The sequence below is a fragment of the Rhinopithecus bieti genome, unplaced genomic scaffold, assembly GCF_001698545.2.
Source record: "Rhinopithecus bieti isolate Rb0 unplaced genomic scaffold, ASM169854v2 scaffold_6513, whole genome shotgun sequence".
Taxonomy (NCBI): domain Eukaryota; kingdom Metazoa; phylum Chordata; class Mammalia; order Primates; family Cercopithecidae; genus Rhinopithecus; species Rhinopithecus bieti.
This window is the reverse complement of record NW_016805931.1, coordinates 623,442-648,810: the sequence shown is the minus strand read 5'-3', so window position 1 is coordinate 648,810 and position 25,369 is coordinate 623,442. Positions and strand designations below refer to the sequence as shown.

The 25,369-nt window shown below is 36.1% G+C and overlaps 1 protein-coding gene across 1 annotated transcript in view; it reads right to left on the bottom strand.

The window, feature by feature from the left end:
- Window positions 1-25,369, bottom strand: part of MTREX (Mtr4 exosome RNA helicase) — a 127,634-nt gene that overhangs the window by 41,436 nt on the left and 60,829 nt on the right. Inside the window, 4 exon segments of the mRNA XM_017874186.1 lie at window positions 3,508-3,636; window positions 11,828-11,896; window positions 12,545-12,717; window positions 22,650-22,800. Coding sequence (XP_017729675.1) covers window positions 3,508-3,636; window positions 11,828-11,896; window positions 12,545-12,717; window positions 22,650-22,800 — 522 coding nt within the window.

Genomic DNA, 25,369 nt, shown 5'->3' with positions numbered 1-25,369 from the left:
GTGAAGATGTTATTTTAGTTTTTATAGGGAATAAAACAAGCTCAACTCTACTACTGTTTTTTTAGACAAAGAGATTGATTTTTGGAGAGAGGTTCTTGCTCTGTTGCTCAGGCTGGAGTGCAGTGGCATGGTCACGGCTCACTGCAGCCCTAACCTCCTGGGCTCAAACGATCCTCCCACTTCAGCCTCCAAAACAGCAGGGACTACGCACACATGCCACCATGCCTGGCTAACTATTATTACTATTATTATTTTTTGTATAGACAGGGTTTCACTATGTTGCCCAGGCTGGTCTTGAACTCCTGGGCTCAAGATCTTCCCACCTCAGTCTCCCAAAGTGCTGGGATTATAAGCATGAGCTACCACACCCAGCCTTGTTTATTTATTTTCTAGGTCTAAGCTAGGCGCACTCTAAAGGATCCCTAATCCATCTTACTACATTATTTAAAATGTCCAATTTTCAATGAAAAATTATGAGACATGTAAAGAAATGAATCAAGTATGACCTATACACAGGGAAAAATTAACAGAAAATATCCTGAGAAGCCAAGAAATTTGACCTAATAGACAAAGAGTTTAAATCAGCAATTTAAAATACGTTCAAAGTTAACCCCCTCAAAAAATCTGATTTCCATAGTACATCTTCACTGCATGCTTGAAACCTGCCAAAACTGCAAATATTATTCCATGACAAGTACTGATATCTTAATCCTCTAATTTTTATAAGTATATCTGTAATCTTCTATTCCATGTCCTTTTATAGATGTTTTTACCTAATGGGGAATGATTCCACCGAGTTTCTTGTCTAGAAAAACAAAACAGAACTCCCTTATCTTCACTCCCTGACACTGCGTCTCATTTAACTACCATGACGTGGCTGTGATAAGGGGAAATGGTCAGACACATGGGAGCTGGCAAAGCAACAGTGTCAAAACTGCAAGAGATCTTTAGAACACATTAAACTGTTCACCTCCGTTAATCAATGTAATTCAGAACTGGAGTGCTCTTGCTCTCTACACACAGACACACAGACACACACACACACACACACTCTAAGCCTTTTTTAGAAAAGTAAGTTCAAGAATATTATAGGTACAAGGAAAAGTCACTTTAGAAAGTAGTCTTCAAGGCTGGGTGCGGTGGCTCATGCCTGTAATCCCAGCACTTTGGGAGGCTGAGGCAGACGTATCACGAGGTCAGGAGATCGAGACCATCCTGGCCAACATGGTGACACCTGGTCTCTGGTAAAAATACAAAAATTAGCCATGCATGGTGGCGAACGCCTGTAGTCCCAGCTACTCGGGAGGTTGAGGCAGCAGAATCATTTGAACCCGAGAGGTGGAAGTGGTAGTGAGCCAAGATCATGCCACTGCACTCCAGCCTGGCGACAGAGTGAGACTCCATCCACCCCTCCCCCCCAAAAAAAAGAAAAAAGAAAAAAAAAGAAAGTAGTCTTCTATAAACGCTGATAAAAAGCTAAATTTGGCATCACAACCATTCAAAGTCAGAGAGGGCAAGGATGATTATGGAAATCCTACTTATCTCATGCAATGGAAGCCTGCTTTTAACCTACCCTGAATAATGCTACACAATCAATGAAGTTGAGAGCTAATGTTTCCTTATAAACTGCCCACAGAACTATTTCTCTGTCTAGGATTTCTATTCAAGATAATCTACAGAGGCAAACAATATTATATATTTATAAAACATATAGCTTATAAATAATATATAAATTATGTATATATATTATATATAATATATATAATATTGTTTCTTAACCTATAGTCCTTCTCTCTGTACGTTGTGTCATGCCTTTGTCATTAACCACAAGGAACAGAAAACCATGAAGTTCTTTCTAAAGAGGGTGTTTCATGCTCTATGCATGTGGCTTCCTTTGCTAGGAATATAATTCTTGTCTGTAAAGGTACTCATGTTCCTACAAGTTTGCTAAAATCTCACTACTTCCTTTATAAAGCTTTACTAATTACCCAACCCTGAGCAGTTCTGAAGCACGAAATGCTTCCTTATTAAGCTGCATCCCCTTAAAGTCACAGACTACATGTAGAATTCATGTTAAAAATCCCCCACCCCTTGCCAATTTCCTTAGCAGCGTAGACTGAAATAAACATAATAAAAAATGCCACAGGAGCAGAGGAAAGGTCCTCCCTTTGCCTTGGTTTCAGGACTGCCTATATAATTTTCTTGGAAGAATCTGAGCTTTCAGTGTGAGAGTGCTGTGACTTACTATCAATGTCCGCCACGAGAAAGGGAGAATGTTGAGATGTGTGGCACACATTTGCTATTCCAACTTGCAATAACTCCTAAAGGCCCTTTGGGGACAATGAGTATATGCCAAACTGTGGGAGTTTTAGCCTCATTTATAGTTAGGCAGTCAGTCAGTAAAATAAATGTTATAAAAAAATAAAAATCACACAAGTTTCACTTGGTGGTGGAATTCTAGAGGTGAACAAATTAGAAGACTAAGAAAAGGAGGCCAAAGTTTAGGTAATATTCAGAATTATAAATAAACATTTAAATCATCATTTTAAAATGTTACGGTGAATTGCCTTTTTAAAAATACTGCTAACTCCAAAACCCGTAATTTATCAATCCAAAGAAGAAGTTTATGATACTACAGTGGCAGATTTTACTTTCTACAAACCAATCTCATAATAACAAATTTCATTGCAATGACTTTTTGTAAAAGACCTATCCAATACGCCACATTTTACATTTAATAAAAGCACATGTAAATTAAATGATTTTAACTAAGGAAACTTAGGTAGAAATTTTTCATTGTTAAAATAATGCTTCAGTCATTACAGAGCCTCCTCCTTAAAATTGGGTTATGTTCTGATAAATTAGTTGTAAGCTGAAAATATTGTTAGGTCAAAAACGTATTTCATACATGAACACCTAATCTACCAAACATAACTTGGTGCAGTTTACCTTAAATGTGCTAAGAACACTTACACTGGCTTACATTTGGGCAAAATCATCTAACACAAAGCCTATTTTGTAATAAATGTCAAATATCTCATTAATGTATTAATGTTCTATAATACTTAATGATTATCGCTTTTGCACTGTTGTAAAGTCAAAAAATCCTAAATCAGGACTGCCTATATTTCCATGGGAATGGGAAATAAACAGCATGAATGGATTCAAACTGTAAAATTACTCAGTCACAAGCAAAGACAACGAAAAATCTTTACAGCCCTGGTAAAATCCAGCTTCATGTAAAATTTCAATGACTGAATACTTTTTCTTTCACTTTGTCACGATTTATCTTGTTGTAACTTGATAAAAGAAAAATAAAACAAATCTCATTAATTATCCTACTGATAAGTTAGAAAGCTTTACCTTAAATATACCTTAAAATATCTTGAAAAATTCTGATTTAGAGATCATGATAGTATGTTCATTACCATCCCATTGGAGAACTTTGGTGATTATAAGTAAGTTACAGAATATCTGAAATCTGAAGACAGAAAGTTATGCACAAACCTGCATCTCTCCTTTCTCATCAGGTTTAGCTGGTTTTGCAGCTTCTGTAGCTGAATTTTTCAAGCTCTCTTTGCTACAGCGAAGAAGTACTTCAACTACATACAAAGGATCCAGTTCACCAGAGTTAGGCTAAAAAAAAAAACCAGAAGATGTTCATTCATTCTTAAGAAACTGGCCCATAAATAGTTCCATCTGTACAGGAACTATTTTTTCAGCATTTAGCATTATGACTGACACAAACTGTGTAATACATATTTATTTTATGAAACGAAAACTGTCTCTCTGGATTCAACATCTTCCACTGGATGAGAAAACACAGAAATAACTTTGTATTTATAAATTTTGTATTTATAAATTCTAATTTAATAGTACAAGCACTGTCAAGTGTGTCACAGAATGTTTCTAATAATGTTAAGAAACTAAAATTTTCAGTGTCAGAAAATTAATTTGTATCTTCAAATCACTCTAAATAACATAAAAGATAGAGAAGAGATTATTTTATTGCTTATTATGCTAGCATTTCTATAATGTGGTTCCAATTTTTACTGTCTTTTAGTCTTTAATATTCTGTAATAAAACTATAATTCTGAAGATCTAACAACTACTAAGATCTCACCACAACTTCTACACTATGATAATGTATGTTTGAGTTGTATCTTTCAAGCAATAATAGAAGATATTTTTTCAGTACAGAATTGTTTTTTAAAATATTTAAATAATCTATTTTGCATAAAATACAAAAAAGGAAAGTTATATGGCAATGACTTGACTATGTGGCCTCCACCCAGGACAGTTCCTACTAAAAAAATGAAAATCTGTCAATAGATGATAATGAATCCATTTCTACAACCTATTTCTGCAATGAACTACCAATAGTTTAACAAGAAAACGTATTTCCAAATGCTGAAGAAAAAAGAAATCACAATTATTTTAAATCGAGTTCAAATTTCCTCAAAGAAAGCATACACTCTATTATTACAATACGAAAGAAAACTAACTTTTCTCAGCATACGTTAGTTCAAAATGTGGTTAAAGGAAGTTGCAAAACATTCCTTAGTTTAAACACAAAGCAAAGATGAAGATAGTATTTTGATTAGATTATTTTTATCTGCAAAGATTGTGTTCAGTCATTATGAAATGAGTTTTACAAACAATGAGCTAAACAAATAGCTACGATCAACTATCAAGTCTTCCTAAGGAGCCAATGATTATAAGAAGACTCAATGATTATCATATTAGCTTTACAGAGGAGGAAAAAAACCCTCTGAATAAGATGCATAACACAATTTGATAGATGAATTAGCTCCAAAGTGTTAGGAAGATGTGAGTATCTGAACAAAAAACCCCACAGGCATATGAGCAATCTTTAATGTTTCTAGATAACTCTGTTGCTGGATTTGGTTCCAATTTTGTAGATTTCATTAATAAATTTAATACTCTCTGTAAGACACAACAATCACAGAAGTGACTATTTTAACTCAAGTGTATCATACATAATCATCTATTTATGCAGAGCTACTAAAACCAACTTATAGCATTATGGAAATATTCTCAAGTGTTACTATGGAAACACTAGGAAACCTTCTACATTTTAACATTAAATGAAAATTTGCTGTTAAAGGTATTTCCTAAGATTATTAATTTTTTCTTAGCTAACTTGCTTTAGTTTTGCACTCTGTAAAGACGGATCAATGTCAACTTTCAGACAACTAGTTAAGTCTGCTATTATCTTAATTTAGATTTTGTTTATAAGTCCTAATTTTACTTCTTAACAGTATGACTGAACTTGTTTTCCCAGCTTTTCTTTATTCCTTTTAAAGTGTGGCTAATTTCTGGCTACAAACTGAAATTACCTAATTAAAACACAATTTGGTAATCCCAAGCTTGTAGAATGCAAAGAAACAAGCAATTTAAAATAACAATGACAAGTACAATTACATTTTTATTTATTTAAAATGCTTCTAAGTTTTCTTTGTTGGTTTGTATACACCCTCTGCCTCTGGCAAGCTCTACTGGCCACAAAAATCTTTGGATTTGTATTCTGACTTAGATCCCAAAATTAATAAAAATGTACTTCACATTTTCGTGAACAAATTCAAGTAGTGAAATGGAAAAATTAGTTTCAGTGACATCAATAGAAACAGAAAAAAATGAATGTGCTCCTCTCTAACCCTCATTTTATCTTTGCCTAAAAGAACTCTCATCAACTGATTCTACCTTTATAGTTAGACAGTCACATGAATGAATTTAGGATCAAAAGAGGCAAGTAATTTTTTAAAAATATGTCTTCTGTGTGTGTATGCATACTTGTAATTATGTTAGCTATAATTTTTCTCTCCTGAACCTCAGACTACCAGAGCATGACAGTGTGATCCACAAGCCTGCTCCCCAGCAACTGGAAAAAATTATGAAAAACCAATCATTTAAAGTTTCTGGAAACATCGTAAGGGAATATATCAAGTGAAGAAAGATCTAGTCTAAAAAAAACCTCTAAAATTCATTAAAGTCTTTGATATCTGAACAAAGACTGCTCCCTCCCTCACTCTTCCCACTTCACTGAAGCAGAAACTCCAGACTGGTGAAGCCAAAAATACAGAAGGGCTCAGTATCCCTGCAGCTCTTAGTTGAAGAGGGCTAACTTTTAGGAGGGGCAGGATGTGAACATTTCTCATCCTCCTCCCACCTACCTGTTGCTGCTGCTAAGTCCTCTGCAAGTAAGGCTGAAAGGTAGAGGCTCCCTTTCATTTACCTAGCCTCTACTGGTTGGCCTGAGGCTCTATCTTGGTGTGGTACTGTTGAGAAAAAGGGCCCCAACAGCCCTTCCCCTGGTTCATAAGGCAATGGGTCCATGTTGGGAGAGGCAAGATGAAAATACCTGAGGCTACCACCCCAACCCTCCACCTATTCCCCAGCTTTTAAAGCGGGGATGTTACTCAGAGAAAAGTGTGCATTGTCCCTACCCCCAATTTTAGAATTTTGACTCAGAGATTTTGCCTGGGTGAAGAAATAGGCCTTAAAACAGACAACTCTTAATATCTTCCCAAAGGACCAGATTTTATTTGTAACAGAGCCTGAGGAAATTCAAGACTAAGATTAACTTTCAGAAACAGCAGAGGCTGTGGTGAAATACAACTGGTAGATCCGTATTCCTTGGAGATATAGGCTAAATTGTATAGCAGAGAGTTTGCAGAAGAGAACCTGGTTTTAAAAATGATAATGGGAGGAGTCCTCCTGCTAATAGAGCTTAACAGTTGGGTATGCCCAGAGAAAGGTAAAGTCATAGAGACCCCTGTCCAAACCACTGTCATCTCAGGGTGACTGTGGGCATAACCAGGGCTGTGACCCCCAACTCTATCCCAGAAACAAACTAAAAGGCTAAACACTATAGGAGGTAAGACGTAGAGACTTCTATCAAACAATCCAGCCCAACATTAAATAAACAAACAAGGAAATAACAACAGTGGCCTGCAAGAGGTGGAGGCAGGGAGGGCAATACCTAGAGTTACTACAACATATTATCAAAAAAGAGACATGCAAAGAAACAGGAAAGTTATGACCCATAAAACAGGGAAAAAGTAGGCAACAGAATCTGCCTATAATAGTGATCAGATGTTAGGGTAAACAGACTTAAAAGTTGCCACTATAAATATATTCAAAGAATCAAGGGAAATCACAATTAATGAAGTAAAAGGTACAATAACAATGTTGTATCAAATAGACCATATCGATGAAAAAATAGAAAATATAAAAAGAAACCAAAAGCAAATTTTGGAGTTTAAAAGCCTATTTACTGAAGTGAGGAAAATTACTACAGGGGCCCAACAGTAGATCTGAACTGACAGATAATATCACCAGTGAATTTGAAGATAGACTATTAATGGAGATTATGCAATCCAAAGCACAGAGCAAGAACAAACAAATAAAAATGAACCAAGCCTCAGAGGAATTAGGACACCATTAAGTGCAACATACCCATAATGGAAGTTCCAGAGGAGAGGTTTAGAGAAAGGAGCAGAAAAATATTCAAAGAAGTAACGGCCTGGGCACAGTGGTTCACACCTGTAATCCCAGCACTTTGAGAGACCAAGGCGGGAGGATTGCTTGAGCCTAGGAGTTTGAAACCAGCCTGGGCAATATAATGAGACCTGGTCTCTACAAAAATTGTTTAAAGTTAGCCAGGCATGGTGGTGCACACCTGTAGTCCCAGCTACTCAGGAGGCTGAGGTGGGAGAATTGCTTGAGCCCAGGAGTTTGAGGCTGCAGGGAGCCATGATTGCACCACTGCACTCTAACCTGGGTGACAGAGTGAGAGTCTGTCGCTAAAGATGACAAGACAAAAACAGAAATAGTGGCTGAAAATTTACTTCTCAAAATTTACTGAAAAAAAAAAAAAAAAAGAGAATTCATCTATATAGCCAGAAAATTCAATAAAGTTCAAGTAGGATAAAGGCAAAAAAGTTCAGTCACTTTCTATGCAGATACATTTATAATAAAAGTGCGGAAAGCCAAACCAAAAAGAGAAAATCTTGAAAGCAGCAAGAGAAAAATACATGAATCTCTTACAAGGGAACTTCAACAAGACTAACTGCGAAAACTTCTCAGCAGAAACAATGGAGGCCAGAAAGCAATGAGCTGACATATTCAAAGAAAAAAAACAAACAACTGTTAACCAAGAATCCTATATCCAGCAAAGTTACCTTTCAAAAATGAAGGCAAAATAAAGACATTCTCAGATAGACTAAAAACTGAGAAAATCTGTTTCTAGCAGACCCACCTTATAAGAAACACAAAAAGTTCTACAGGCTAACATCAAGTAATACTAGACATTTATTTGAAACTACATAACAAAATAAAGAAGACTGGTAAAGATAATTATATAATTATAAAAGATAGAAATAAAAGTATAAACAAAAGCGATATATACACACGTGCTTTCCTTTCTTCTATAAGCTTTAAAAGTAATAAAAAGTGGCCGGGCATGGTGGCTCACACCTATAATCCCAGCACTTTGGGAGGCTGAGGCAGCCGGATCACCTGAGGTTAGGAGTTTGAGATCAGTCTGGCAACATGGTGAAACACCATCTCTATTAAAAATACAAAAAATTAGCTGGGTGTGGTGGCGTGAGTCTATAATCCCAGGTACTTGGGAGGCTGAGGTAGGAGAATCATCTGAACCTGGGAGGCGGAGATTTCCCTGAGCTGAGACTGTGCCACTGCACTCCAGCCTGCCTGGGCGACACAGTAGACTTCATTTCAAATAAATAAATAAATAAATAAATAAATAATTTTTTAAAAGTACATAAAGTATTAATCATAATAATATATTGCTGGATTTGTAACATTTATAGATGTAATATGTATAACCATGAAAAGAGAGAAAAAGGAATAGAGCTATATAGAAATAACACCTCTATATCACACTGGAATTAAGTCAGTGTAAATCTAAAGCTTATTCTAATAATATGTATATGGAAAGCCCCAGCAAACACTAAGAAAATCTCTCTCTCTGTTGCTATATACATATACATATATATACATGTATACACACATACATACATGCATATGTATATGAAATCTTTAAAAAATTAAAATGCCACATTAGAAAAAATTCACATGATGCAAAAGAAAGCAGTAAAAGAAGATAAAACAAAGACACAAGACACAGAAAACAAAAATTAAAATGGCAGCTGCTAAACCAACCACATCCGTAATGAAACTCAATGTGAACAGATTAAGCAATCCAAAAAAGGAACAGATTTTCAGATTGGATTAAAAAAAAACCAAAATCCAACTGCTGTGTATGCTGTGTACAGGACACACACTTTAAACTTACTGATATAAACAAGACTGAAAATTTAAAAATGGGAAAAAATATTATGCAAAGAAAAATAAAAAGAGAGCTCAAATAGCTATGCTGATACAAAACAAAATACATTTTAACAGAGCTTGAAAACACATGAAGCAAAAACTGACAGAAATGAAGGGAAAAATAGACAATACAACAATAATAGTTATGAGACTTCAATACTCCACTTTCAAGAATAGATAATAATAGACCAACCAGACAGAACAGTCTGCAAAGAAAGAAGTCGAAGACCTGAACAACACTCTAAAAGAAGTTCTAAACCAACTACACCTAAAGGACATCTATAAAACATCCCACCTTAAAGCAGCAGAATACACATTCCTTTCAACTGCACACAGAACATTCTGCAGGACAGACCATGTCAGGCCATTAAACAAGCTTAGAACAATTCAAAACTACTGAAAGAATTCCAAGTACATTCTTGACAAAAACAAAATTAGAAATAACAAAGACAAAAATTTGGAAAATTAACAAATATGTGAACATTAACACTCTCCTAAATAACCAATGGGTTAAAGAAGAAATCAAAAGGGAAATTAGAAAATATTTTGAGATTAATGAAAATGATAAAATATACTAAAATTTATGGAATACAGCTAAAGCACCTGTAGAGGGAAATTTATAATTGTAAAAGCTCTATTCAAAAAGAAGAGGTATCTCAAGTTAATACCTAATCTTCTACCTTAACACATTGAAAAAAGAACAGCAAACTAAACCTATAGTCAGAAGAAAGGAAATTAAAAAGATGGGGCATAACCTAATGAAATAGAGACAGAAAAACAGAGGGAAAAAAATCAGTAAAACCAAAAGCTCATTGAGAAGATTAACAAAATCGATAAACTTTACCCAGATGAAAGATTTAAACGACTAGGTCAGATATGAAAGAGACACTACTAATGACCATACAAAAATAAAAAGGATTAAAAAACAATACTATGAATAACTGTATATCAGTAAATCACAGAAAATTTGAAGAACACGCCATACCAAGTAGAGATTGACTTAGTAATCTCTAAGTAAACTACCCATAAAGAAGAGCACAGGCCGAAGCGGCCTCATTGCCAAGTTCTACCAAATATTTTAAAAGTTTTGAATGTCATGAAGATATTGGGGAAAAAAAATTTAATACCAGTTCTTCAAAAACTCTTCCAAAAAATGAAAGAAAAGGGGAACACTTCCTAACTCATCCTATGAGGCCTGCATTACCCTAATACCAAACCCAAACAAAGATGCCACCAAGAAAACAATAAACCAACATTTCCTATGAATAGTGGCATAAAAAATCTTCAAAAACATACTACCAACTGAATCCCGATACATAAAGAGAATAATATATCATGACAAACTGGGATTTATCTCGGAAATCCAGTCATATTAACATCTGAAAACCAGTTAATGTAATATATCGTATCAGAATACGCAAAAATCACATGATCATCTCAATGGGCACGTAAGAAATATTTGACAAAATATTTATCTTTCATGAGAAAAACATTCAACACACCGGGAACAGATGGAAATCTTCTCTACTTCTGGGGGATATGGAAGGATAGGTGAATGACATAGGTTTCTTTTTGAGATGATGAAAATGTTCTGGAATTGACTGTGGTGATTGATGGCTGCACATATCTGCGAATATACTAAATGTCACTGAGTCATATACCCTAACTGGGAAAATTTTACAGTGTGTGCATATCATCTCCATAGAACTGTTTAAAAAAAGAAACAAAAAATGTAAAACCTAGCATGAAAGGAATCTACAGCACTTCAGTACAGGTAAAAATATTCTGCCCTAGCAAAATTCTCTTATAGACAAGTTATGGAATGAGTAAACTGGCAAAGGCACGCTAGCTTTTCCATCTTGGGTTACATAAATGTCCATGAAACCACTGTATTTAGCATTCAATGTCACACTTCAACTCCACATAAAAAGAGAATTTAATAGCTGTCAGAGAGGCTTAAATAAAGACTACTCTGTCCAGTTAACCTCACCTCCTGCAAGGAAGATCATAGCTACATGAAAATAATGCATGTGTTTCTCTGAGTGTGTGTGTGTGTGTGTGTGTGTGTGTGTGTCAGGGGGATTTGGGGAGTGGAAGGAAAGCACTACCACCATTTAACAGTTTTCTCATGGTTGAGGCGATACATAGAAAACATAAAGGACTGGCTGGGTGCAATGGCTCACACTTGTAAACCCAGCACTTTGGGAGGCCGAGACGGGTGGATCACCTGAGGTTAGGAGTTCAAGACTAGCTTGACCAACATGGCGAAACCCCATCTCTACTAAAAATACAAAAATTAGCCGGGTGTATTCCAACAATTCATTCCTCATGGCAGAATTTATTACTGCTTCTCTTTAGGTAATATTATTTCTTCTTAGACCGATTTCATAAGCCTGAAAAAACATTTCACTAAAAATTGATATACAATTCTAGTTTAAAGACAACAGTTTACCTTAACATTTGACTTTTTTGAGAAATTCACCACTACTCCCCAGCCAAAGTCATCTCCTTCATTCTTTACCTAAAAAGAAAAGCAAGTAAGCAAGATCAAATGTATATATACAAGGCAATTTCAGTCTTTCGTACCTACATTCTAGACTAATAAAGCCTTCTGAATTTTCTGATAAAATATCTTTTGCAAAAGCATTGCTAAATTTAAGAAACAAGGTATTAACCCTGCAGGAAAAAAAATCAATGACAAATTTCATTTTAGAAATTGCCCCTAGAACAGCAATAACAGGAATCTCTCAGTTGGCAAATGAATGCCGAAATGACAGTATGTTCCAAGGATATAAATATTTTATATCTAATGAATTCATCCAGAACTTAAAATTGCCTTATTTTTAATATAGTTATATGAATAGCTACATGAATATAGTTATATGAAGTTATAGTTAGCATTTCATAACTAGAAATATTTTATATGTTAATCCCAAAACTATCTACTTCAATTTATAGTCCCCAAAATAAAAACCAGTGGTGATTAAAAGGCCTTTGCATAAGCCCCTAAGTTAGTGCCATGTGAAACAGGTAAAATAATATGATTAATATAAATCAATTATTGTAGCAGGAAGCATTTTATCAGGATAAAAAATAAATTAGAATCTTTAACAAAAATATGTTTAAATATTGAATTATTCAAGTATTTTATGAAGAAACAATGACATACCTTTACCAAACGACCTGGTTGTAGAAAAGGTAAGCAGTATTTTGGTTTGTGAATATATTCTTCAATTTCTTTACCCAATTTGGCAAGCTGCTGTCTAATCTTATAATAGATAACCACACTTTCTTCATTGGGAATTACTATTTTATTATACTGTTCTTCTGAATTCTTTACCTCTGTAAATAGAACACATGTACAAAATTGAAAAATTACATATCTTATTTAAATTATATCCAAGACACAGGATTTTTTCTATTAGGTTGGTGCCAGTGTAGTTGCGGTTTTTGTTTACTTTCCACCTTCCTGTAAGTCTCTATGTGTTCAGCTACCCAAAAACTCCTCCAACCCTGTCCTCTTGTGCCCTTTATGGAGGCTTTATTGGATAGACATGACTGACAACTGCGAAGAAACGTGGTGGGTTACAATCTATTACTAATAGACTGAGTGGGAAAACCCAACCAGATCTTGCCCATTAAAAATTTTTTTTTTTTTTTTTTTTTTTTTTTGCACCTTTCTGTATAGCATTTCTTCCTCCAAGGTAGGAGGCAGGATCTCTTTTGAAATGGGTGTCTTGTGACCTAAATTCAGACAAGGTAGATCAGAGAAATTTTTTAGGTCGGTCTCCAAAACAGAAAAGCTGGAGATGATTCTTGCCTTGGGGATAAAAAGCAGCAGGTGAAAGGAAGGCAGCAGCAGATCAGAGAGAAATTCTATCTTCTGGGACCTGCTTCTGACCCAGCATTATAACAAAAGACTATACAAAGGCTATGGGAGTTATAAATCAGGAACCATGGACAAAAACCAACCAATAAATCACAGGCCACACCCTGGTTTTTTGTTAATAGGGATCTCATATTAACAGGATATATCATTTCAAAGATATTGGTGTATTATTAGACTTGTATTTAGTTATTAATTAGATCAGTCTACCATTAAATGGTATGAATATGTCTCTTAGGCTGAGGCCATGCAGGTTTGTAGGCTTTTATTTGATCTTGTCTCGTTGTAAAAGTAGGAGACATCTTGGCAAATAGTTCTATATTTTTAGGCATTTGGTATAATTGAACTAGGATATAATTTTTTTGTTTTGAGCTTCTTTAGAGGTATTAATATTGGATTTTTAAAATGTATAATTCCATTTTTAAAATCAATAGCCTTTTTTTTCTTTTTTTAAGAGATGGAGTCTTTGTCACCCAGGTTAGAGTGCAGTGGCACGATCCTGGCTCACTGCAAGCTCCGCCTCCTGGGTTCATGCTATTCTCCTGCCTCAGCCTGCCGAGTAGCTGGGACTACAGGCGCCCACCACCATGCCCAGCTAATTTTTGTATTTTAGTAGAGATGGGGTTTCACCATGTTAGCCAGGATGGTCTCGATCTCCCAACCTCGTGATCCGCCCACCTTGGCCTCCCAAAGTGCTGGGATTACAGATGTGAGCCACCGAGCCCAGCCTTTCGTTTGTGTTTTTTTTTTTGAGACAGTCTTGGCTCACTGCAACCTCTGCCTCACAGGTTTAAGTGATTCTCCTGCCTCAGCCTCCTGAGTAGCTGGGATTATCGGCATGAGCCACTATGCCCAGCTAATTCCTGTATTTTTAGTAGAGATGGGGGTTTCACCATGTTGGCCAGGCTGGTCTTGAAATCCTGACCTCAAGTGATCCACCTGCCTTGGCTTCCCAAAGTGCTAGAATTACAGGTGCGAGTCACCACACCCGACCTATAAAACCTATAGTTTTTAAATACCCTTCCTTTTTTTTAAATCTATGGAAGGGACATTAGAATTGACCACAATGATGGTCTAGATTTTAGGCAGCAACAGTAGCCTAGCACTATCTCCTCCACATTGTATCTCTGTTTAGACGTGATAAGGTTATACAGGTATAGAACTAGTGCCATTTTTATAATTAGGCAACTAGTAGTATTGATTTTCAGTCTATTTTGTCAGATGGGATGAAGGTACAATTCATCCTATATGGCTCTTAGGAATTTTGATAAAAGGGTTAAATATATAGTTGCAGTTTTCTGTTTAGGAATGATCTTTTTAGCATTTGTAGTTGTAGCCCTGGTGTTAGGACCATTCTATCAGGTAAAAAAGAAAGATTTTCTTTTGAGGTAACGTGTTTTAAGAAACGCAAGTGTTTTTTCGGCTAGGCACAGTGGCTCACACCCATTATCCCAACACTCTTGGGAGGCCGAGGCAGGAGGAGGACAGCTTGAGCTCAGGAGTTCAAGACCAGCCTGGGAGAGACAGTGAGATTCCATCTCTACAAAAATAAAACATTAGGTTGGTGTGATGGTACACACCTGAAGTCCTAGCTACTTGGGAGGCTGACGTTGGAGGACTCCTTGAGCCCAGGAGGTTGAGGCTACAGTGAGATATGATTGTATCAATGCACTCCAGTCTAGGCAACAGAGACCCTGCCTCCAAAAAATAAGTGTTTTTAATATATTTTTTATTATTTCTTAAAATGTTTTTTGAGACAGTCTTGCTCCATTGCCCAGGTTAGAGTTCAGTGGCACAATCTCGGCTCACTGCAACCTCTGCCTCCTGGGTTCATGCTATTCCCTACCTCAGCCTTCTGAGTAACTGGAATTACAGGTGTGCGCCACCACGTGCAGCTAATTTTTTGTATTTTTAGTAGAGACGGGGTTTTGCCATGTTGGCCAGGCTGGTCTCGAACTCCTGGCCTCAAGTGATCCACTCGCCTTGGTCTCCCAAAGTGTTGGGATTACAGGCATAACCACCATGCCCAGCATTTTTTGTATTTTTTATGTCACATAACAGTAACTAACGCAGAAGCACCCTTCTGTGACTCAATGTGTGAGGGTTTTTCTTTCCCACACACCAAGCAGTGGATGTCAGCTGGATGTCCTCTAATTTTGGCATTATCCACCTGGAGACAGCATCAGGTCTCACAGGTTGAGAGTTCAGTCCCCAAGACTACCCCCACTCCTAACCCAACTAGTTACAAGTTAAGGCCTCCAAAATTTTAGACACCAGTCACCAGTTAGGCCTCCAAAAATGTTAACAAATTGTAATTTTTACAACTTCCTATTTAGGTCTGATTTGTGTGTGTGTGTGTGAGTAGCTCACAAAACTCAAAAAAAACAACAACACATTATCAGTTTATTACAAAAAATATATATATATATTTTTTGAGACGCAGTCTCGCTCTGTCGCCCAAACTGGAGTGTAGTGGCCGGATCTCAGCTCACTGCAAGCTCTGCTTTTCGGGTTCACGCCATTCTCCTGCCTCAGCCTCCCGAGTAGCTGGGACTATAGGCGCCTGCCACCTCGCCCAGCTAGTTTTTTGTATTTTTTTAGTAGAGACGGGGTTTCACCGTGTTAGCCAGGATGGTCTCGATCTCCTGACCTTGTGATCCGCCCATCTTGGCCTCCCAAAGTGCTGGGATTACAGGCTTGAGCCACCGCGCCCGGCCACAAAGAATATTTTTAAAAATAGATAAAAAAAATATAAGACAAAGTCTAAAAAGGTCCTAAACAACAAGAGCTTTTGTCCCCACAGAGATGGAATACACCATCTTCCTCAACAAATAAATTTCCTTCATAATAAAGTATCTTCATATTTAGCTATCCAAAAGTTCCCCAAATCTGTCCTCCTGGACCTTTTATAGCGACTTTAATTAGATGGATAATAATTCACAAACTATATATAATTAAACAAAAAATACATAATCTAATACTAATAGAGTAAAAAAACCCAAGAAAGCCCATTTATTTAAAATTTTTGGATCTCTATAACATTTCTTCCTCCAAGATATAAGACAGAACCCTCTTTAAAATGGTGGTCTTATGAACTATAAGAAGACAAAATAAATCAAAAAATGTATTATGAACAGATCTAAGACAAAAAGGCCAAAAACAAAAAAAAAAAAAAAAAAAAGAAAGAAAAGAAAAAGAAACAACTCTGCCTTAAAATAAATAAATAAAAAACAAAACTAGGTTTAAAATAATCTAATTTCTAAGGCCTACTGTGCCCTAACATTTTAACAAGACTATAAATAAGAAAGGATATAAAATTATAAGCCAAAACCATAAACAAATACACACCCCCCCCCCCACAGTTTTAAATTCTGATAAAATCCAATTTATTTTTTTCTTCTGTTGTTCATGCTTTTGGTGTCACAGCTAAGAAATCACTGCCAAATCCAAAATTACATAAATTCACACCTATGTTTTTTCCTAAAAGTTTTAAATTTTTAGCTCTTATATTGAGAGCTTTATCTATTTTGAGTTACTTTCTGTATATGGTGTGAGGTAAGGGTGCAACTTTATTATGCATGTTACAATTCTGTTGTTTCAGCACTACTTGTTGAAAAATCAACTGACAACAGATGTATAGGTTTACTTCTGGACTCACAATTCTACTCCACTGATCTGTATCAAACTGTTCTATGTAACCTGTGTGCTTCGGTTTCTTAATCTGCAAAATGAGGATAATCATAGTGCACATAACCCCACAAAGCTTTCCTTTTGGGGGGAAAAAGGACTGACAAAAGACATAGAATATACTTAGCTAACAGTATTGCTCACGGTAAACAGAAGGATATTGCTCCTGTATTATTATGTTTATTATTATCATCAACCTTTTCACAGACTGTTCCTAGAGCTCTAAGTTCTAGTCTTTTGTACTGCCTTGGGCACACGGTATCATCCTGGTTCTTTTTAAATGAACTGCATCACTGCTTACAGGAGCTGTACTTCAGTCATTAAAGACTAGAATACCATCCGAAACAACATACATTATGGCAGTAAACATTATCAGGAAAAAAAAATTAAACCCTATAAAAGAATATTTGACAGACTAAAGTCATTAAGAGTTACATGAAAATGAAGACTGCACACTGAAATGATGATCCTGCTGCCCCGCCCAGAGTTACATATAACATTATATTTGTAGGAATCAGGTGAGCACTAAAGGCAGCACAGACAGGAGGAATTGAAGAAAATGATATAAGGAAATTTCTATGGGGTTTTAACAAGGAAGCATCCAGAAAGATTCTTTTTATATCACTCCAAATCACTTCAGTGCTCAGACTATTTAACTAGAGTCAAAAGTTTGAAAGATATTTTAAGAAGTCACATTTATTCTGTATCCAGGACTCTAACTACAGCCACATATCACTCCAGAAAATTATTAACTTTAGGTACAGTCTTTTTTCTCCAAATTAAACAAACAAAAATCAGTTTCTTTAATCTTTTCTCATGTTAAAAAAAAAAAAACTGGTTTTACGTCTTTCAAAATTGATAATATACATGTAACAAATTAGAATAGAAAACAAAGACATAAATTAATGAGGCAACTTGCTTGTGAGAGTGCCACTATGAAGCAAATTAACTTAAGGATAGTATCTCTTCCACCCCCATCAGACAGTTGAGGAACTTTAGTATAAGAAGCTGGTTTAACCACAGTGCAAATGAGAAGACCCCATGGGTCATCGCCATAGGAAAGCCTCAGAATTTCAGAAGATAGCATGTAAAACATGCCCATAAACTCTTAAGACAGCTTGCAACCAATTTCTTCCTTTAGAGGCAGATGAGAGATGGTGGTTGCCAAGACATATTTATAGCATACAATATAGTGTATAATAGTGTGTACAATAGATAAGCCTGGGAGCGACTGGGAAATGAACTGCCATGCTCAGAACTAAGCAAATTTTACAAGTAAAAGCATAGATTGCTTTACTGCTCTATGGCAATACTATCAGTTTTTGCAACAAGTACTTACTGAGCATTTAACATAGATTATCTCATTTAGTTCTTAGAACTTGGATGAACTAGATATTATCCCAACTTCATAAACAAACTAAGGCCCAGGTAGCCTTGATTCAAACCCTCATCTAACTGCACAGCTCTTTCTATTACCACTGGCATTATTAATGAAACTAAATAAAAAGACTAAGATTAAGTATGCATTTTTCTCTTCAGTAAGGGTAGAGTACAATCCAAGGACCTCTACTCTTATGGCTCACTGAAAAATGTACTGTTGATTAGATAAATCAAAATGAAAAACATCTCATGTATGTGAGCCATCTATTTGTTATAATGTATAAAACATTCTACCAATTCTACACTTCCAAAGACAACAGCCCACATTTTAATTTTGGTATATTTAAGGTGGTAAAATAATACCAGTGCCTTGAAAAGGCTCTAGTAGTATCTGCAACAAAAGAAGTATATTCCTGCAAGTAATGAGTGAAAATAGGAATGAACTGCATTCAGGATGTATTCTCTCATACTACATGCTCTGTTTGATCGCAACACTCAGCTCTGCAAACTGTACTACAGGTGTTTCAATTCCCTTATTTCTCTTTCATCAATCAAGTTCCTACCTCTTCCAATAACAAGTATGTTATATTTTGGACAGTATTTTTACTTACTGGTTTCAGGAGGTTAGAAAAACAGCTTGCCCCTTTAAAACCAGAGGTAGAGAAATGCAGGGCTAATTCAATTCCAAGTAGATACAAGTATCCAGAGGCCAGAGAGCAAAGATCATGTTACTCACAATCCTTTTAAAAAGTAAGTCAGAACCACATTGAAAAAAACAAAACAAAACACAAAAGCTGGGGACTGAGGAGACAGAGGACATGAGATGGAAATGTCTACCTAAATGTAAGAAACCGAGGCAAAATTAACAGTTTTTTGGGCCAAGGTTGAGGACTGCAGCCAGAGATACACTTCTAAGTTCGGGAAGTGCTCTAGAGACAAAGGAGGGGCTCAAGTTTCTGAAGAAAATGGGATGAATCAGGGCTAGGTGCAGTGGCTCATGCCTGTAATCCCAGCACTTTGGGAGGCTGAGGTGGGTGGATCACCTGAGATTGGGAGTTCGAGACCAGCCTGACCAACATGGAGAAACCCCATCTCTACTAAAAACACAAAATTAGCTGGGCATGGTGGTGCATGCCTATAATCCCAGCTACTTGGGAGGCTGGGGCAGGAAAACCACTTGAACCCGGGAGACGGAGACTGCGGTGAGCTGAGATCATGCCATTCTTGCCATTGCCTGGGCAACAGGAGTGAAACTCCATCTCTAAATAAATAAATAAATAAATAAATAAATAAAGGAAAAAGGGATGAATTAGAAGAGGGGCTAGATTACAAAAGGTGTCAGGAATTCTCATTGGTTAACAGAAATAACACCGGTGACTGGCTATACAGTGGCTTCAAAAGGTAATTATTTAGTTCCAAGGGTAGGAGACTTGAGACTTGACTTTGGTTATATTTTAAGTGACTTTCTCGGCCTGAAAACTGAAAGGGGCTCCCATTCCCGAGGTAAAAGGTTTTCTTTTTAATTTCTCAGTGAAATGGTGGAATGTTTAAGTTCACTGAGTGAGTAGTAGAATCTTGTTCTAAGTCATATTGAACAATCTCTGGGTCCAGCCAGAAGTCAGAAAATAGGCTTTAAAAAAACAGGATAATACTCGGGAATTTCCCCTCTGTCCTCCACTGTACCAGGGATGCTTTTAAAAGTAATTTACTGTTTATCAGAATGTAAAAGAAAAGAAACAAAACAAAGGTAGGTGCACCAATACACACTTCTGTTTCACTTGGTTATTCAGTCTCCAAACCAGTCTAACTGCTAACTGTGTGTGTATGTACAATTATCCTACTCATGCATGACTGTGCTAATTGCTTAGGAGGAATACTTTAATTTCCTTTTAAGTATTAAACTAGCTTGTAATCTCACACCTGTTTCAGTAACAGCATCTGAAATTTCCATAAGGTAAAATTAATACTGCTAATTTGATTTTAATACCTCCTTAATTCACATTCAAATCCAAAGTGTATTTAAACCTTGTTAATCTTTTTTATTATTAATTTTACTTTTAATAAAATAAAATAAAATTTATTATTAATACAATTTTGGTGGGATAAGGGGATTTATAGCTCTTTTAAAATATAGTTCTGTGAGACTAGAAACATATTTTCTATCTCTTTGCTAAGACCATAGTTTATCAGCCAAACACGAGGGGTATTATTAATAACTTTTACAAAAAATTAATAGAATGTAATATGATTTGAAATTATACATTTGTCATGTTATAAGGTTTTAAAAAATATATTCAAAAATCCGCTTATGGAAGTTTACTAAAGGTGAGTGTTGAGATCATCCAGCTCACATTTTAAGAAATTGTCTGTCATCTTTGATTTTTTTTATCAATTAGAGAGGTTACTACATCTATTTTCATCACTTTATTAATGGTGAAACCCTGTATCTACAGAAAATACAAAAATTAGCCAGGCATGGCGGCACATGCCTATAGTCCAGCTGAGCTGGGAGGAACTGAGCCCGGGAAATTGAGGCTGCAGTGAGTTGTGATGGTACCACTGCATTCCAGCCTAGGCGACAGAGCAAGACCCTATCTAAAATAAAGTAAAATAAGAGTGGAATTGTCCTATATACTCATAAGAAAGGAATCTCAAATTTGTCTTGTTAAATAAATCATGATACAGTTATAAAATGGAAATATTATTCAGTCATTAAAAATCATGCTTTCTTGAAATTAAAACTTTTTTTTTTTTTTTTTGAGATGGAGTCTCACTCTGTCACTCAGGCTGAAGTGCAGTGGTACAATCTTGGCTCACTGCAACCTCCATCTCCCAGGTTCAAGCAATTCTCCTGTCTCAGCCTCCCAAGTAGCTGGGATTACAGGTGCCCACCACCACACCCGGCTAATTTTTTTGTATTTTTAGTAGAGATGGGGTTTCACCATGCTGGCCAGGCTGGCCTCGAACTTCTGACCTCAAGTATCTGCCCGCCCCAGCCTCGCAAAGTGCTAGGATTACAGGCGTGAACTACCACACCTGGCTGAAATTAAAACTTTAAAAGTCAGAATAAATGAGTTACTAAATACAAAGTATTTAATAAAAGGCTAGGCATAAGGTAAATATTTAACAAATGATATTAATTATAAGCATTATCATTACCAGTATAAGTATCATTATTACAAAAACCTCACATCTAATTTCGCCTTTAAAAAGCATACTTATTCGTAAAAGAAAATAGAAAACTACAAAGTGTTAACAGTGGTTGGGTAGCTATTTCTGTGTGAGATTACAAATGATTTTAACTTTCCTCTATCTTTTGTCGTATTTTCTTTTCCTTTTACAATGACTACACACAATATTTTATAAGATTTATCCAAACCAGTGGTTTATTTTTTTTCATATTCAAGTGAAAACCAGTAGTTTAAATCGTTGCCTCCATTTTAGCTTTTAATCAGCTCTTATGACCATTACTCAAACAACCCTCTAAGGTAGGAATCAAGGTACAATTCCACTTGAACATAATTACCATAGGACATTTACTTTTTGTGCTTTTGTAAGCATTACCTTAATATTAAGAACTGAAAATTCCAAAAAAGCTAAACTCTAATCCAAGTTAAAGCATTGTATTTCCCTAAACATTCACAGGCTTATGCCAGGGCACTCTTTTATAATGAGAAATGGTGAAAGAACAAGGTTAATATGCATGTGATTCTCTTTTTGAGTCAGGAGTCTCACTTTGTTGCCAGGTTGGAGTGCAGTGGCACAAACTTGGCTCACTGCAACCTCCGCCTCCCATGTTCAAGTGATTCTCCTGCCTCAGCCTCCCGAGCAGCTGGGACTACAGAAGCCCGCCACCAAGCCCGCTAATTTTTTTGTATTTTTAGTAGTGATAGGGTTTCACCATGTTGGCCAGGATGGTCTCGATCTCTTGACCTCGTGATCCACCCACCTTGGCCTCCCAAAGTGCTGGGATTACAGTCGTGAGCCACCGCGCCCGGCCGCATGTGCTTCTTACAGGTCAAGTTTTAAAATACTAGGCTTTGTGTTATTTCATTATTCAGGACCATGAGTTATACGATATATATGCACAAGACAAGAATTATACTAAATTTCAGCCAACTATAGAAAAGTTCCCTGCCAGCGTTTTCTTTCCTTCATTTTGAAATGTTCTATTCAGTTACAATGACCAGACTACAGTTGTGCAGTCCATTACGTATGAACCAAAATTTACCTTACAAAAAAAAGCCAAAGCAGCCAATAATATAGACATTTTGCTAGTCTCCTAGCTACATTAAGCTCTGTTACGGTATTTTATACTTACTCTCTACTACTCCTGGAATTGCTCGATAATGCTGAAACTGATAGAAGGATTTTTCCAACATGTACTCAGGATTAATTTCTTCTACACGTAGTAAGTTCAAAACCATGTTGTAGGTCAAATGGAAAGCACTATTTAGAGGATCAGCGGAGCCCTAAGAGAGAAAAAAAATGTCAATTTTGTAGTTTTCCAAATAAATTTACACAAGTACCTTAAACCTACTATAATGCATAATACATCACAGCAGAAGTGTATTAAGAAACTTTTATTTCTCAAACACACACCACACAGAAGTGTACTGGACATGTTGTAAACTCTATTGTTTTCTAAAGATAAGGGTAAAAATGGAAAATACTGAGGCTCAGAACTGAACACCCAATTTAGCAATCAAGTTAATAAGCTTATGTCTCTCATCTATAAGTATTCACATAAATCCTTTGTTTTAGCAAAACTAAGAACTCCAAATACATGTTAATTCTTGATTCTAAAGCCCCTCCTGTTTCCTAAAATATCACTCTTTCTTTTTAGCCATGAAAGTTAAAATATAACCCCCACTCTGATTCCATTCCTTTGGAGCTTGCCCCACCTACATTCCTCCATAAAGCCTTAAACCACAACCATCTAGTCCAGAATCATCTCAAATTTCCCTGAACTAGAATTATCAGAACTTATATTCTAGCACTGGGCCATATATTGCTTCTTGCTTGCTTTGTATGAATGTAAATATATTCCTTAAGTTTAGAAATGATCACCATTTACGGAGGGCTTAGCATATGCCACTCACTGTACTAAATACATACTAAATCTTCAATTCACAACATTCGTAACAATATTTTGTCTCCATTTTAAACAAGAAACAGAGGCTCAGAGAGATGCAGGGACTTGCCAAGAGTAAAGTAGGAGCTAAAATCTAGGAGTATCTAGGCTTAAAGTCTTCATGGAGGGCAAGTCATATTGGAACTTATTTTATATACCTATCAATCCAACGCATACCTCACATTACTAAAAATATAGGAACTCTTTAAATGTTGATCAAGTACTCTTTTAATGTATTTAATTTGATCAGTTAACTAAAATAATGTATCAAGAGACAGCCTAATAAGAGGATCACCCAAAATTTAACTGAAACAAGAAAGGTAACCAATGATAAAGATATTATGTAAACTTTGAAGGATTCCAGGCAAACTTTGAAGAATTCCTTTTGCCGATTTGCTTACTAAAAGATATTGAGAGAGCCAAACATACCACTTTTCTAGAACAGCTTTTGTAATATTTTATAAATACTAATATAATCACCTCTTACATTTTAGAATACATGGTTCATTTAGGCAAGTAGTTCTAAAAATTAACAGGTTAAATATTTTTGCATTACAAACCATAAAGGTGGAAGATGGAGAAATACATAAATGTGAGTCTTCCCACTTCTTCAAAAAAGGCCTGTACACAGTTATCTTATGTACAGTTACAGAACTAACTTTAATAGAATAGGTATGTGCTTCTTACATTTACAAATAATTTAAATAACCAGTAAGGTCAAAATTATTTTCCCTTCAATTCAGGAAAATCTGATTCATTGTTGAAAAGAACACACCACTGACTAGAAATATCATACTATTGAAATGAGCACTTTATGTACTCTAAGTAACTAGTATGTTTATTTAGTAATTTCAGAAAGTATAGAAATGGTTTCATTTTGATAAAACTAATAACATCTACTCAAAATACTGTGATATTTTTACATTCTTTGGAAAATATGGGCACCATATTGGAGCATGTATTTCTTCTAGTTACACTGGAAAAATATAATACTTAACTGCTAACAAATAAAAGATGCATTCACCAGTCTTTCTGAAAAGCTGTTTAATAACACATACTTTCTCATTTACTCAACTTTTCGTTTGAATAAACATTATGAAAACTGATATTTTTGTGACTCTTATCAAGTAATCAAAAATGTATCAAAAGAATTGCTGCCTTGGCTGGGTGTGGTGGCTCATGCATGTAATACTAGCACTTTGGGAAGCCGAGGGTGGGCAGATCACCTGAGCTCAAGAGTTCAAGACCAGCCTGGCCAACATGGCGAAACCCCATCTCTACTAAAAATACAAAATTAGCCAGGCATGGTGGCACATGCCTGTAATCCCAGCTACTTGGGAGGCTGAGGCAGGAGAATCACTTGAACCCAGGAGGTGGAGGCTGCAGCGATCCAAGATCGCACCACTGTACTACAGCCTGAGTGACAGAGCGAGAAACCGTCTCAAAAAAAAAAAAAAAAAAAAAAAACCCAAAAAACAAAATAACTGCTGCCTTATGTCAAATTCTGTTTAAGCTAATAGCAGATACTTCAACAATAGCAATACTGGAAAAGTTGAACAGGTTTCTCTATTGCTCCTTTAAAAATTAGCCAAGCCAGCCAGCATGATGTTTCATGCCTGTAATCCCAGTACTTTGGGAGGCCAAGGTGGGCAGATTGCTTGAGCCTGGGAGTTCAAGACAAGCCTTAGCAACATGGCGAAATCTTGTCTCTACAAAAAATAAAAAAAAAAAAATTAGCCAGATTTGGCGGTGCATGCCTGTAGTCCCAGCTACTTAGGAGGCTGAGGTGGGAGGGCTGCTTGAGCCCTGCAGGTCAAAGCTGCAGTGAGCTGAGATTGCATCACTGCATTCCAGTCTGGGCAACAGAGCAAAATCCTGTCTCCAAAAAAAAAAAAAAAAAAGAAAAG